At 47.3% G+C, this 16,735-nt stretch overlaps 1 protein-coding gene across 2 annotated transcripts in view; it reads left to right on the top strand.

Annotated features, from left to right (window-relative positions):
- The window catches only part of HSD17B14 (hydroxysteroid 17-beta dehydrogenase 14), a 64,557-nt gene extending 55,012 nt beyond the window's left edge, over positions 1 to 9,545 (top strand). The window contains exon 9 of one of the 2 annotated variants that reach the window (XM_075838853.1): positions 7,741 to 9,545. In XM_075838853.1, coding sequence (XP_075694968.1) covers positions 7,741 to 7,905 — 165 coding nt within the window. In that variant the 3' untranslated portion in view covers positions 7,906 to 9,545. Of the gene's footprint in view, positions 1 to 289; positions 424 to 7,740 lie in introns of those variants that run through there. The other variant, XM_075838854.1, reaches the window with a different exon arrangement.
- The last annotated feature ends 7,190 nt before the right edge of the window (positions 9,546 to 16,735 follow it).

Genomic DNA, 16,735 nt, shown 5'->3' with positions numbered 1-16,735 from the left:
GTGGTAATAACTCTGGAATGCTTTTGCCTATCCAAGCGATTCTGAGATTGTTTTCTCGTGACATATTGTACTTTATATTAGTGGAAAAATTTGGTCAATAAATTCATTGCTTATTTGTTAAAAACACCAAAATTTAGAGAAAATGTACAAAAATTATGATTTTTCTAATTTTAAATGTATCTGCTTGTAAAACAGATAGTAATACCACACAAAATAGTTACTATTTCACATATGCCATATGTCTACTTTATATTTGCATAGTTTTTTGAACATTATTTTATTTTTCTAGGACGTTACAAGGCTTAGTACTTTACCAGCAATTTCTCACATTTTCAAGAAAATTTCAAAAGGCGATTTTTACAGGGACCAGTTCAGTTCTAAAGGGGCTTTGAGGGCCTTATGTACTAGATAGACCCCATAAATCACCCCATATTAAAAACTGCACCCCTCAAAGTATTCAAAACGGCATTCAGAAAGTTTCTTAACGCTTTAGGCTTTTCACAGGAATTAAAGCAATGTAGAGGGGAAATTGACAAATTTTATTTTTTTTGCTGCAATTCATTTGTAATACATTTTTTTTCTGTAACACAGAAGGTTTTACCAGAGAAATGCAACTCAATGTTTATTGCCCAGATTCTGCACTTTTTAGAAATATCCCACATGTGGCCCTAGTGTGAAAATGGACTGAAATACCGGCCGGGGTATAGTTAGCATCTTGACCCCACAGGTCTTCTGCTATATTTATTGGAGTTTGCCTGTGAAAATGAAAATCTACTTTTTTTCTGAAAAAATATAAAAAAAAAAGATATTTGCAAGGAATAAAGAATAAAAATAACCCCAAAACTTGTAAAGCTACTTCTCCCGATTACAGCAATACCCCATATGTGGTACTAAACTGCTGTTTGGACCCACGGCAGAGCTCAGAATGGCGCCATTTGGATTTTGAAGCGCAGATTTGCTGGATTGGTTTTCAGTGCCATGTCGCGTTTGCAACGCCCTGGAGGGAGCAAAACGGTGGAAACCCCCCAAAAGTGACCCCATTTTGTAGACTACACCCCTCAAGGAATGTTTCTAGGGGTATAGTTAGCATTTTGACCCCACAGTTTTTTTGCTGAATCTAGTGGAATTAGGCCGTGAAAATGAAAATCTACTTTTTTCTGAAAAAACATAGAAATGTTTAATTTTTACAATGAATAAAGGAGAAAAATCACCCCAAAATTTGTAAAGCAATTTGTCCTGATTACAGCAATACGCCATATGTGGTAATAAACGGCTGTTTGGAACCACGACAAGACTCAGAAGGGAAGGACCAATATTTGGCTTTTGGAGCTCAAATTTAGCTGGAATGGTTTTCGGGTGTCATGTCTCATTTGCAAAGCCCCTGAGGTACCAAAACGGTGGAAACCTCCCAAAAGTCCCTTTAGGGGACTGGAACGAGCGATCATTAGGTCGCTGGTACAATACACTGCAGTACTAATGTATTGCAGTATAATATCATTTTTACAGGCTCCTGTAACAGGGCGATCGCTGTTCCTGTCCATTAGTCCCGGGTGTCAGCTGTAATACACAGTGGACACCTGCAGAATATGGAGCGGCCGCAGGGCATGAGCCCGCTTCATATATAACCCCCCGCACCACGACATGCTATTAAGTCGTGGTGCGCGAAGGCGTTAATGCGCAGCGGATGGTGCAAAGTGAAAATTAAAATTTTCCACTGATATGCCATTTTAACGCACAATATGTTGTGCCCAGTTTGTGCCAGTGAAGACAAATGCCTCATATAATGTTGAGCGGGTTCTCCCGGATATAAAATATCATATATGTGGACGTAAGCTGGTGTTTGGGCACGCTGTGGGGCTCAGAAGGGAGGGAGCGCCATTTGGCTTTTGGAGCGCAGATTTTGCTTGGTAACTGTTCTGTTTGGGGTTTTGCTGGTATTTCAGTTTATGATGTGGGGGTATGTGTAAATTGGGCAGAGTACATCAGGACATAAGAGGGTATAATAATTCGGTAAATAAATAATAATCCGCAGATATGTGGCCAATGTCGCACTGATAAATGTCGCACGATCTTATCCGCTTTTGGACACTGCACAATTTCTGTCGCTATATTCTGAGAGCCAGAACTTTTTTTATTTTTTCTTCACCGGAGCCGTGCGAGGACTTATTTGTTGCGGGACAATCTGTAGTTTTCATTGGTACCATTCTGAGAGCCATAGCTTTTTTATTTTTCAGTCAAAAAAGCTGTGTAAGGGCTTGTTTTTTGCGGGACGGGTTGTCGTTTTTATTGGTACTATTTTAGGGTACATGCGACTTTTTGATCACTTTTTATTCTATATTTTTGGAGGGTTGATGACCAAAAAAAATAGTGATTTTTTTTTGCGCTGTTCACCGTGCGGGAAAAATAATATTATAGTTTTATAGTTTGGGTCGTTACGAACGCGGTGATACCAAATATGTGTACTTTTTTTTTTTAACATTTTCATTTTTTTCCTATAATAAAAGACTTATAGGAAAAAAAGCATTTTTTGTTTTTGTAACTTTTATAACTTGTTTTTACACTTTTATAAAACATTTTTATTTATTTTTTAATTTTTACTTGTTTTACTTGAATACCTGCAGCACTGATCGCTGCTATAATACATTACACTACCTAGGTAGTGTAACGTATTATAAACTGTCAGTGTGACGCTGAGAGTCACACTGATAGGAAGCTTATGAGGACCAGCCTCCGGCTGGTTCTCATAGGCTGCTGTGCATTGCAGACCCGGGGGCCGTTGTATGGCCTCGGTTCTGCCTTATAACCGACTGCAGCACCCGCAATCGGTCCCCTGGAAAGTTTGTTGTAGCAACAAACTTTCCAGTTTGTTGTAGTAAAAAACTTTCCAGTTCGTTGCTACAACAAGCTTTCCCTGCGATCACATGACCGGGACCTGAACCAATTAGGTCCCGGTCATGTCTCCGGGAACAGAGGCAGGGGTTAACAGCGCAATCCGAGTGTCAGCGCTACTCTGAGACACCCGGATCGTGCTTTTAACACCCACCGTGAATTCACGTTGGCACTGCACAGAGCCCAGCAAATGCCGATGTGAATATACAGTGGGCGGTCGGGAAGTGGTTAAAGAAGCTCTGTCACCAGATTATCAAATCCCTATCTCCTATTGAATGTGATCGGCACTGCAATGTAGATAACAGCAAAGTTTTTTTTTTTTTGTGAAAAACGATCATTTTTGCCCAAGTTATGAGCAATTTTATATTTATGCAAATTAGCTTTTCAATGGACAACTGGGCGTGTCTTCTCGTTTTACCAACTGGGCGTGTATTGTGTTTTTACCAACTGGGCGTGTATTGTGTTTTTACTAACTGGGCGTTGTGAATAGAAGTGTATGACGCTGACAAATCCGCATCATACACTTCTCATCGTTCCCACCCAGCTTCTTTCACTGCAGATCTACAGCGTGACGTCACCCACCGGTCCTTCAACCTTGGCGTCGGAAAAGAGAAGACACATCCGCTCCAGGCGACAGAGGGTACAGTTGAATCTGCAGCAGCATCACCATGTGCAGGTAAGCATAGCAAACTCCCTAGAGATGAGCATATTAACCTCTTGGATGCCTGGAGCCGATGTATCTTCTTTGTCCGACGACAAGGTTGAAGGACCTGTGGGTGACGTCACGCTGTGTGTCTGCAGTGAAAGAAGCTGGGTGGGAACGATGAGAAGTGTATGATGCTGATTTGTCAGCGTCATACACTTCTATTCACAACGCCCAGTTGGTAAAAACACAATACACGCCCAGTTGGTAAAACGAGAAAACACGCCCAGTTGTCCATTGAAAAGCTCATTTGCATAAATATAAAATAGCTCATAACTTGCGAAAAAATGATTGTTTTTAAGAAAAAAACAACTTTGCTGTTATCTACATTGCAGCGTCGATCACATTCAATAGGAGATAGGGATTTGATAATCTGGTGACAGAGCCTCTTTAAGCCTGTTTGTAGTATCCAGGTTATGGTTTTTCTTTTTACACCTTTCCTTCAACCTCTAAGGCCCCATGCACACGACCGCAAAAAACCTCCGTTTTTGCGGACCGCAATTGCGGTCCACAAAAACGGAGCCATTCACTTTCATTGAACACTGACACCTTTCCGTAGCACTACGGAAGGGTGTCAGTGGCGTGGAAATGTTCCGGGAATTATGGAACATGTCCGTTCTTTCGCATTTTGCGGGCCGTGCTCCCATACTTTGTATGGGAGCACGGCCCGAAAATACGGCTGTCAGTCAGCGGCCGGCCGTGCCCGCAATCGCGGGCCGTGATTGCGGGCACGGTCGTGTGCATGGGGCCTAAGGCTCTGTTCACATCTACGTTGGGGTCGTGTTCTAATGTTCCGTCGGAGCTTTCCTTCAGAACGAGATCCTGAACAGTGACAAATTGTCATGCAGCCCCCCCTGCAGATTGTGCCATGCAGCCCCCCCTGCAGATTGTGCCATGCAGCCCCCCCTGCAGATTGTGCCATGCAGCCCCCCCTGCAGATTGTGCCATGCAGCCCCCCCTGCAGATTGTGCCATGCAGCCCCCCCTGCAGATTGTGCCATGCAGCCCCCCCTGCAGATTGTGCCATGCAGCCCCCCCTGCAGATTGTGCCATGCAGCCCCCCCTGCAGATTGTGCCATGCAGCCCCCCCTGCAGATTGTGCCATGCAGCCCCCCCTGCAGATTGTGCCATGCAGCCCCTCCTGCAGATTGTGCCATGCAGCCCCCCCTGCAGATTGTGCCATGCAGCCCCCCCTGCAGATTGTGCCATGCAGCCCCCCCTGCAGATTGTGCCATGCAGCCCCCCCTGCAGATTGTGCCATGCAGCCCCCCCTGCAGATTGTGCCATGCAGCCCCCCCGCAGATTGTGCCATGCAGCCCCCCCGCAGATTGTGCCATGCAGCCCCCCCGCAGATTGTGCCATGCAGCCCCCCCCTGCAGATTGTGCCATGCAGCCCCCCCCTGCAGATTGTGCCATGCAGCCCCCCCCTGCAGATTGTGCCATGCAGCCCCCCCCTGCAGATTGTGCCATGCAGCCCCCCCCTGCAGATTGTGCCATGCAGCCCCCCCCTGCAGATTGTGCCATGCAGCCCCCCCCTGCAGATTGTGCCATGCAGCCCCCCCCTGCAGATTGTGCCATGCAGCCCCCCCCTGCAGATTGTGCCATGCAGCCCCCCCCTGCAGATTGTGCCATGCAGCCCCCCCCTGCAGATTGTGCCATGCAGCCCCCCCCTGCAGATTGTGCCATGCAGCCCCCCCCTGCAGATTGTGCCATGCAGCCCCCCCCTGCAGATTGTGCCATGCAGCCCCCCCCTGCAGATTGTGCCATGCAGCCCCCCCCTGCAGATTGTGCCATGCAGCCCCCCCCTGCAGATTGTGCCATGCAGCCCCCCCCTGCAGATTGTGCCATGCAGCCCCCCCCTGCAGATTGTGCCATGCAGCCCCCCCCTGCAGATTGTGCCATGCAGCCCCCCCCCTGCAGATTGTGCCATGCAGCCCCCCCCCCTGCAGATTGTGCCATGCAGCCCCCCCCTGCAGATTGTGCCATGCAGCCCCCCCCCTGCAGATTGTGCCATGCAGCCCCCCCCCTGCAGATTGTGCCATGCAGCCCCCCCCTGCAGATTGTGCCATGCAGCCCCCCCCCTGCAGATTGTGCCATGCAGGCCCCCCCTGCAGATTGTGCCATGCAGCCCCCCCTGCAGATTGTGCCATGCAGCCCCCCTGCAGATTGTGCCATGCAGCCCCCCCTGCAGATTGTGCCATGCAGCCCCCCCTGCAGATTGTGCCATGCAGCTCCCCTCGGTAGATTGTGCCATACAGCCCCCACTGTAGGTAGCGCCCCCCCCCCCAAACACCTAAAATAAAAAAAATTATACACTTGGGCCCCGTTCCCACGACTAACGGAGCTGCTCCACAGCATCCTCAATGCCGACGTGATCATTGCGTAGGTCCTCTTGATCCAGTGATGTCCTCACGCTGGTCTGCGCAGGTGTCCTGTCCCTGTGCCTGATAGGCTGCAGGCCGAACGTGGCCTGTAGCCTAGTAAATGGCAGAGCAGGGAGATACCTCCCTGCTTTGCCATAGTGTTCAATAGTATCTGCGTCCTAAGCAGATACAATTGAATGTGGCGTCACTACTGCTCCAGCTCCCAGCGATGCCACTGTGCATAGGGGGGCCTGCAGCAGACGCCGCCATGGCTACTACAGTGGTATTTACGCCACTGGTCTCCAGGGTTTCAAAGGAGTAAAAAGATGGCAGACCTGGGGGCCTTCAATTGGTCTCCAGGCTGCCCTGATGGCCATTGGCACCCCGCGGTCGTGTCGCCGGGGCCCGATGGCATGTCACAGGGGGCCATCCCCCTGTTTCTAGTGATTTTAAATGCCGAAGTCACGATTGACCGTGGCATTTAAGGGGATTAAATCGAAGTGATCTTTGATTTCGAATGTTGCAGTGAGGTGTTGGCTGTATTACACAGCCGTCACCTGCGAAGTATGGCGTGCGCTCAGCCCGTGAGCCAGCTCCATACTTCACCTTACCGACTGCCACGTACATGGCATGTTGTTGAGGGGTTAAACAACCATTCTTTAATTCTTTATAGTGTTAGGATCCATGCACACAGCATTTGGCCTGTACGGCAGCATGGACTATTACGAAGATGTAAGCACTCGGTGTGTTGCTGTATGGTGCAGTGTTTCTAGGGGAGAATAGCTCCCTAATATTTTTTCTCATGGATTCTGTATGAATCTGTGAGAATAAACCTTTTTGTGCTATATATAATTGGAATGGACCCACATGCAGCTTTGGTCACTGTATTACAGCTTCGTAGGTCACAGATCTTTTGCCCACGCTGTCTGTCTTTTGGATTTTGTGCTTGTTCGTGAAGCACAAAGTCTTGTAGAAATCTTGCAGAGAACAATTGGGTTAAATTTTCTCCAATCTGTAAAATTTTAGGCTGGCAGATATCCGAGGGATGGGGCTTAGCTAAGGGCCTCCACCCTTTACAGAGCACTGGTGGAGGGTCTGTATTTTTTATGTTTAGTGTCCCTCTAAGTAACAATTTAGCTGCTGACTGGATGATAAGGAAGCCTTGGAGAATTTAAAGGGAACCGGTCACCAACATTTCACCTATTGAACTCTACTCACCCCTCTCTGGCCACTGCTGTAAAAAGTTAATTGGCGTTATCTCTTCTCCTAAACTCCTCCTCTGATCATAAATAATGGTCTGCAAACGGTTTGAACCTTTCATGGTAATAATCCGTCAGTCTCGTTCGTTCCTCTGCTTATGCCCGCCCGCCGCCAAAAACGAGCCCACCTTGAATGCTGTTACTCAATAGTAAGGAGGCGGGGTTAACTCGGGCTTGAAGAATGAAGATATGACTCTTTTATGCTCATTAGCATACGGTGCGGGAATAATAAAAAACAGAATACTAAAGGTACAGAGCCGACTTAGAAGATAATTAGAAATTATTTTTTATCCACTTCCACCAGGTATTGCTGAATAATAGGTAAAATGCTTGTGACTTGTTCTCTTTAAATGGGGTAGGGTCTGTCTTTCTATGCTATCTGAACACTTCCACTGCTTATGGTTCCAAAAAAACATCACGTAATGGAACTACTATTCATCCAATTCTCAACTTCAGATAATCTTCACATTTTTTTTTTTCATCCACTCCCATTTCTTATGTGTTCTTTTTGATTTCTTTGATTTCAGCTTCTAGGTCGAATGGGGACAGTTAAGGAGTGTGCCAATGCTGCGCTGTACCTGGCAGCAGAAGGTACATTCTGTACAGGTATTGATATTCTCCTAACAGGTGGAGCTGAACTCAATTATGCCAATAAGAATCAGAAGAAGGCGCGAAGCAGCAATTATCACTGACTTTTCATAGACTGTAATGTCATTTTGTTGATTTTGATGCTTATGGGTTAAATCTTTTAGTAAAGAAACAATTTCATTTGAGCGATATAATGTACACAAATACAAAAAAAATATAAAATGATTATATAAAGCATTAGTAGCAATAGAAGCAATCCAGACTTATGTCTGCTAATAGCTGTAGGACCACCATTGAAAAGCTGTAACTAGTGCTAAATAAAAGGATCCTATAAGGCCTCATGCACACTTCCATCACCGTTTTCACGGATCCGTGTGTCCGTTATGGTATCCGGGTGTACTCCGTGTCCATTCCGTTTCAAACGGATGATGTGTTTCCTTTAAAAAAACGGAAGGTATTGAACTTCATCTGAACTTCACATGTCCCAGTCTGTGAACTTTAGCTCGCCCTGCCTTTGCTAGGGCAGCGGATCCGTCAAAAACGGACGGCACACGGAAGCCTCCTGTGTGCTGTCCGTTTTTTTCACGAACCCATTGACTTCTATGGGCCCCACGGTCACGGAATCACTGTCAAACGTAGGACATGCTTTACTTTTGACGTAACGAAAGAACGGATCCGTGAAAATAACAGAAATGTGCATGGGCCCATTGAAATGAATGGGTCAGGGTGCTATCAGTGAAAAAAGGATAGCACCCTGAAGGAAAAAACTGAGGTGTGCATGAGGCCTTAGCATGTTGGGTACTATGGTTTTAGCTTTAAAGGCATTCACTTTCTTTAAACTTTATTATGAATACACCACATCCCTTTATCAACCACAAATGCCTTATTAAACCTGGAAAAAAAAGACAGTGGGCTGAGTCATACATACCATAGATGTAGCCCATTCAGGCAGGCCCCATCCCCCTTCCCTAGGCCTGTGTGAAACTGCAGAGGGCTCCTTGTGTCCAACCCAGCAAGTGAGGGGGTTGCCCAGTGGGTCATTCCATTCTCCTCGCATACAAGGGGAGGCAACAAGCATCCTGCTCAGGAATGTTGGGGTGTGATTGCAAGACTCCCCAACAGCTACAACTCCCATTCTCGAATCTAAAGTTATTATTGGAACTGCTTACTTTGGCACTATGCACACGACCGTAACTTTGATCATCCACAATTATGGATCAAAATACTGATCGATTTTTTTCCTATGGCCCACCGACACCTTCCCGTATATTTACGTGAAGGTGTCAGGGCTGTAGAAATGATTGGCAAAAAATAGGACATGTCCTATTTTTAGATTTTACGTACTGTGTTCCCATACTACTTTATAACGGGAGTACGGCCCGCAAATGCGGGTGACTGTTCGCGCCCGGCCTTGTCCGTAATCATGGCAGTCTGCAGAGGGCCTTAACCAGCAGAATTATCCAATGGCAACACTGCAGCGTGATTTAAATTTCCCTCTCCCCTAAAAGTGCCATCAGCATTATACGGGCACTGTTTATGAAAGCCTGTATTCTGCTGGCAGAGACTTATGTAATATCCGTGCACAGAGAGAATTCATGCTTCTATTGGCGCCACGCAGGATTATTGGATCACACTCTCCTGTAAAGTAATTCTAATAATACATTTGCCTGTGTAGCTTACAATGTGATTTTATATCTATGACTATTTGATGTAAAGGGAATTGCAATAAATTGCATGTAAAGTTTGTCTAGTGTTGTTAATACTTAGCAGCTGAACGTTGTAGTGGAAGGAAGTAGAACGTGCTGGTTCTAATATAGAAATCTACATTTAAAAAAACAAAACACTTTATCTGTAAATATATCAACCTTACCAGTTTATGATGTATTACTATTTATATCAGGCCTTATGCACTTTGGCACTGTACTATGGATCGTTGTATGGTGCCATGCTTGTAGGGGAGAATACCTCCATAACACAGCATCCGATGAAAACATGGCACGATTTTTTTTTTGTTTTCTTTATGAATCTGGCAGTAAAAAGCCCTGTATGCCTTCATATGAAATCAGGGGCATAGAGGTAAAGTATGGACTCATAACTTGTATGGAGCTGTAAACGAGCCGGTATTGTGTATCAGGGTTGTCTAGTCATGATGGGATGTTTGCATAAGTCCCCGGGTCTGGTTTTTGGAGACCAGTAGGTTGAAATAGCTCATGAAATTCAACTCCAAGAGTCTTCAATTAATCATCTTAGGCTCAGTTCACACTACGTTTGGCCCATTAATCTTCTGTATAAGTTTTTATACCAAAAAAAAAAAAGTGTACGATCTTGCTTACATTGAGTGACTGAGGCAAAGGCAGTCTGTCTGAAGCAGGGCAGGGGTTGCCCCCAGGGCCGCCATCAGGAATTTCAGGGCCCCCTACCGTGGCACCGCCTGTTAACGGTACTCCGTCCAGCACTATATCATGGTACCCAGGGCCGCCATCAGGGGGGGTATTATGGGTACTGATGTGAGAGGCCCGGCCAAACCTAATTCAATGGGGGGCCCGGCAACTGCCGCGACTTGCCTTTGGTAGAAAAAAAACAGGCCCCTGCAATGGGGCCCGTTTTTTTCACCAAAAGAATGTCGTGAGCTGCGGGCCCCCCTTTCAATTAGGTTTGGCCGGGCCTCTCACATCAGTACCCATAATACCCCCCCTGATGGCGGCCCTGGGTAGCATGGGGGCCGTCAAACACTGCCGCCCGTGCGACCGATCGCGCGCACCCGCAAACTCCCGCGCATGCGCACCCGCGACCGCCTGGAACCACGCACCGAATTTTGAGGCAGATTTTGACCTGCCCACACTATCTTGAGGCGTTTTTTGCCCGCGGCGATTGAGGACAGCAGACAAAAAACGCAGGGAAAAATGCATTTTCTGCCTCCCATTGATTTCGATGGGAGGTCAGAGGCAGAACCGCGGCAAGAAAGGACATGCTGCTTTTTCTTTTTTCCACGACTGGCTCCCATTGATTTCAGATTAAATCAATGGGAGGCGGTTTTGGAAGTTTTTTGGTGATGATTCTGACGCAGTGTCCGAGTCAATATCAAGGCCCAAAAACTCTGTGAACTGGGTCTTATTGTTAGGGCTTATTCAGACGAACGTGTAATACATCCGTGCAACGCGCGTGATTTTCACGCGCCTCGCACGGACCTATGTTACTCTATGGGGCCGTTCAGACTGTCAGTGATTTTCATGCAGCGTGAGTCCGTGTGTCCGCTGCGTAAAACTCACGACATGTCGGATATTTGTGCATTGTTCGCGCATCACGCACCCATTGAAGTCAATGGGTGCGTGAAAATCACGCCCAGCACTTCCGCAGCCGTATAAACTATGAATGAAAACAGAAAAGCACCACGTGCTACAAACATACAAACAGTGTCATAATGATGGCGGCTGCGCGAAAATCACCCAGCCGCGCATCATACGCTGCTGACACACGGAGCTGTTATGGACCTTTTGCATGCGCAAAACGCCACGTTTTTGCGCACACAAAAAGCACACGCTTGTGTGAATCCGGCCTTAGGTTAGGAACACACTAGGCATGAACGCTGCGGATTTTATGCAACACATTTTATTGTGGAAAATCCGCAGCGTATCACAGTCGCAGCAGAGTGGATGAGATTAGAACAAATCTCATCCGCACGCTGCAAAAAAAATGGACCTGCAGTGTGACTTTTTAAGCCGCAGCATGTCAATTTATTCTGTGGAATCGCCGCTCCTCTGTTGCGGAAATGCTGCGGTTCTGCCGCAAAAAGCACACATGAGAAAAAAAAAAGGCACTTTTTTAAATTTATAAAAAAGTTTAGACTTGCCCCGGCTGTAGTCCTGGTGACGCGATCCTCTATTCTTAGCGCAGCCCGGCCTCCTGTCATGACGTTTCATCCCATGTGACTGCTGCAGCGGTCACATGGTCTACAGCGTCATCCCAGGAGGCGGGGCTAGGTTCAGAAGAGAGAGATGCGTCACCTAAATTACGGCCGGGGCAAGTCTAAACTTTTTTTTTCCCTGCAGGATTCCCGCAGCGGACACGCCTCACCAAACCTGCGCCACTATTTGGTGCGGTTTTGCTGGCGGAATTCCCTGCGGCTACCGGGGCGGATAAGCTGTGTAGTTTTACTCAGCATATCCGCCTAGTGTGTCCCTTATGATGTCGCTCCTGGAGCTGCTGCCGGTCTCTAAATAGGCAGTTGGTCCAGTAGAATTTGGAATTATTTTTTTTTGTGAACCAGCTTAAAAAAATACAAAACTTTTGTGTTAGGGCCTGTTCACATCACCGTTCGCTTCCGTTCCGTCTGAGGTTTCCGTCGGGTGAACCCCGCAACGGAAAGTGACAGCACAGCTTCCGTTTCCGTCACCATTAGCGCAGTCGACTACGCTATTGATTCCGTCCGAAAACCTGCCGGAATGGTGACGAACGGAAGCCATTAGCGATGTTTCCGTCACCATTGAGATCAATGGTGACTGAAACGGAAGCTGTGCTGTCACTTTCCGTTGCGGGGTTCACCCGACAGAAACCTCAGACGGAACCCCGGAGCGGAAGCGAACGGTGATGTGAACAGGCCCTAACACAAAAGTTTTGTATTTTTTTAAGCTGGTTCACAAAAAAAAAAAAAATTCCAAATTCTACTGGACCAACTGCCTATTTAGAGACCGGCAGCAGCTCCAGGAGCGACATCATAAGGGACACACTAGGCGGATATGCTGAGTAAAACTACACAGCTTATCTGTCCCGGTAGCCGAAGGGAATTCTGCCAGCAAAACAGCACCAAATAGTGGCGCAGGTTTCGTGAGGCGTGTCCGCTGCGGGAATCCTGCAGGGAAAAAAAAGTTTAGACTTGCCCCGGCCGTAGTTAAGGTGACGCATCTCTATCTTCTGAACGTAGCCCCGCCTCCTGGGATGACACTGTAGACCATGTGACCACTGCAGCAGTCACATGGGATGAAACGTCATGACAGGAGGCCGGGCTGCGCTAAGAATAGAGAATCGCGTCACCAGGACTACGGCCAGGGTAAGTCTAAACTTTTTTATAAATTTAAAAAAGTACCTTTTTTTTTTCTCATGTGTGATTTTTGCGGCAGAACCGCAGCATTTCCGCAACAGAGGAGCAGCGATTCTGCAGAATAAATTGACACGCTGCGGCTTAAAAAGTCACACTGCAGGTCCATTATTTTTGCAGCGTGTGGATGAGATTTGTTCACATCTCATCCACTCGGCTGCGACTGTGATACGCTGCGGATTTTCCACAATAAAATGTGTTGCATAAAATCCGCAGTGTTCATGCCTAGTGTGTTCCTACCCTAAGGCCGGATTCACACAAGCGTGTGCTTTTTGTGTGCGCAAAAACGTGGCATTTTGCGCATGCAAAAGGTCATAACCGCTCCATGTGTCAGCAGCGTATGATGCGCGGCTGCGTGATTTTCGCGCAGCCGCCATCATTATGACACTCTGTTTGTATGTTTGTAGCACGTGGTGCTTTTCTGTTTTCAGTCATAGTTTATACTACTGCGGAAGTGCTGGGCGTGATTTTCACGCACCCATTGACTTCAATGGGTGCGTGATGCGCGAACAATGCACAAATATCCGACATGTCGTGAGTTTTACGCAGCGGACACACGGACACACGCTGCGTGAAAATCACCGACAGTCTTAACGGCCCCATAAAGTAACATAGGTCCGTGCGAGGCGCGTGAAAATCACGCGCGTTGCACGGATGTATTACACGTTCGTCTGAATAAGCCCTAATAATAAGGCCCAGTTCACAGAGTTTTTGGGCCTTGATATTGACTCGGACACTGCGTCAGAATCAGCACCAAAAAACTTCCAAAACCGCCTCCCATTGATTTAATCTGAAATCAATGGGAGCCAGTCGCGGAAAAAAGAAAAAGCAGCACGTCCTTTCTTGCCGCGGTTCCGCCTCTGACCTCCCATCGAAATCAATGGGAGGCAGAAAATGCATTTTTCGCTGCGTTTTTTGTCTGCTGTCCTCAATCGTAGCGGGCAAAAAACGCAGCAAGATAGTGTGGGCAGGTCAAAATCTGCCTCAAAATTCTTTAAGGAATTTTGAGGCTGATTTTTTCGGCCTGCAAAATACTCTGTGTGAACAGGGTCATACATAAACAGCACTTTGAGACACTTTACTCACCGTGTCAGAAGAGCTGCTGGCTCCCACTCCAGTCCTCTTCAGGCGATGTCTTCGGTCCAGATGTCGTCCTTCACCTCCAGGCTCCAGAAAATGGCGGGGATCGTAGAACTGCCGCCGCGCAACAACTAGACTCCTCCCCCTCTCCTTACGCAGCCACGCTCTGGAGAAGGAGTCGGACGAGGCGGAGGAGGAGGACTAGTCGGAGGCGGGCCAGCAGGTAAGTAGACTGCGCCGCTGTCCAGTGTGGCTGTCCTTCCCCCTAGATCTTTTGTTGCGGGCGCACCGCCTCCCTCTCGGCGGCGCGCCTGGTCGTTCGCGCGTGGGTGCGCGCGCTTGCGGCCGTTCGCGCGCGGTCGCGCGCTCGCTCGTACGCGCGCAAGCGGGCGGTGTTTCGCGGCGGTGATAAGAGGGGGGCCCGCAGCTCACGGCGGTGTTTCACGAGAGGGGGGCCCCGCAGCTCACGACATTGTTTTGTTGAAAAAAACAGGCCCCATTGCAGGGGCCTGTTTTTTTCTACCAAAGGCAAGTCGCGGCAGTTGCCGGGCCCCCCTTTCAATTAAGTTTGGCCGGGCCCCCTACACTACTACCCCTAATATCCCCCTGATGGCGGCCCTGGTTGCCCCATCCATGGTGTGAGAACTCCACCTCAGGCAGCCAGGGAGAGCAGCATTACGTCAGCTTTCTCATTTACTTTCCCATTTCCATTTTGAGGAGGTGGTGCGATCTTTTACTTTTCGCCACGGTCAGCAGACAGGCTAGGAGTGCCCCTCAACAAAGGAGTGTTCATGGGGACATTCCAGATTCTGCTACAAGGCATTGTGATTTCTAGTAAGACCCTTGGAGACAGCAGGTCTATGGTCTAAGATGCAATAAAAAAATATCAAAAACAAATAAAAAAACGGATGCGTAAAATAACGGCCCATCGGAACAGAAAGCAGTTTTTCCCATTGAAATCAATGGGCAGATGTTTGGAGGAGTTTTGCTTACGATTTTTCTGGCGTTTACGGCAACAAAAAATGGCCGAAAATAGGCCGTGTGAACATACCCTTAGGGTATGTTCACACGCTAGCTGTCATTTACGGCTGAAATGACAGCCTGTTTTCAGAAGAAAACAGCTGCGTCGTTTCAGCCGTAAATGCTCCTCCTCGTAATATACGAGGCGTCTGTGACGCTCGTATATCTTGAGCTGCTCTTCATTGAGTTCAATGAAGAACGGCTCAAATTATGTGGCAAAGAAGTGCCCTGCACTTCTTTGCCGAGGCAGTCAATTTACGCGTCGTCGTTTGACAGCTGTCAAACGACGACGCGTAAATTACAGGTCATCTGCACAATACGTCGGCAAACCCATTCAAATGAATGGGCAGATGTTTGCCGACGTATTGTAGCCCTATTTTCAGACGTAAAACGAGGCATAATACGCCTCATTCACGTCTGAAAATAGGTCGTGTGAACCCAGCCTAACAATGGCGTTTACCTCTGGATGCGGATATAATGTAAAACTAGCAGGGAAGCAGCATGGGAATATATGAGCTATAATATAGCCAAACACATTAACATAACCAACAAATAAACACACAGGACAAAGCTTTGAAGAAATTGGCCACCATATTTTATTAATGGCTACCAATAAATTCTATTGACCACAGGATCGAGCCAATAACCCAACAAACAGTATTATTCTGATCAATAACCCTGTCCACCCAACCCTAAACTGGGTGACATCTCTCTAAAGAGCATATAAGACTGAGGGCAAAAATTTTCACACAAACGGCATCAAAACTGTGTGTGTGTGTTCCTGGCCTAAGATTTCCTAAACCTTCAGCGGGAGTTCTTGTACATGGACACCGATCCACAGGGTTTTTATAGTGGGTTTTACTGCAATTCATCCGTTAAATAAGGATTCTCCTCCAAGAGCGGGAAACTTCTTTGGTAACCTTGTGCCAGTCAGGCACAATTAACCCTAAGGGTATGTTCACACGCTAAACAAAAAACGGCTGTAAAATAGCCCCCATATCTTCAGCCATTTTTCAGGGCGTTTACAGACAGAAAAACGGCTAAAAATAGTGTAACTCAAACAAAAATGCATTATTTACTATTACTCCTCTCAATAAAACACCATCTAAGCCAAATTTAAACCCTAGTCTCAATATTCCCATGGGTCCCTTCTATTTGCTTTCAGGGCCCCCCCCAGCAATCTTAAGGCCGGGTTCCCACTTAGTGTAAACACTGTGGAATTTCTGCAATGGAAATGTGTGCGGAAATTCGGCAGCATTTACAGTAGTAGCAAAGTGGATGAGTTTTAGAAAATCTCATGCCCACGCTGCGGAAAATAAACGCAGCATAAATGTTAATAAATTGACCTGCGGTGCGGAATTTGAATCCGCAGCATGTCAATTTATGATGCGTTTTAGTTTATTTTCTGTTAGGCGTTTTCCCCATTGGATTCAATGGGGATGCCGCAAAAATCGTAGCTCCTCCTTCCTGCAGTCTGGCCTCCTGGGATGACATTTCATCCCATGTGACCGCTGCAGCCAATCACAGGCTGCAGCGTCACATGGTCTGCAACGTCCTCTTAGGAGGTCAGACTACGCACAGAGAAGAGGGAGGGACTAAGTGTAAACTTTTTAATTTTTTTTTCAAGCGCTGCTTCCTGCAGCGTGATTTCCTTTCGAAAAAACGCACTGCGGTTTTTTGGACGGAATGTGCTGGGGGTTCCAGGTCGGATACGCTGCAGTTTTTTGACATGTGGGAAC

The sequence above is a fragment of the Rhinoderma darwinii genome, chromosome 10 (genome assembly GCF_050947455.1).
Source record: "Rhinoderma darwinii isolate aRhiDar2 chromosome 10, aRhiDar2.hap1, whole genome shotgun sequence".
NCBI classification, from domain to species: domain Eukaryota; kingdom Metazoa; phylum Chordata; class Amphibia; order Anura; family Rhinodermatidae; genus Rhinoderma; species Rhinoderma darwinii.
Note: the sequence above shows the minus strand (reverse complement) of the source record. Positions and strands in the feature narration are given on the sequence as shown.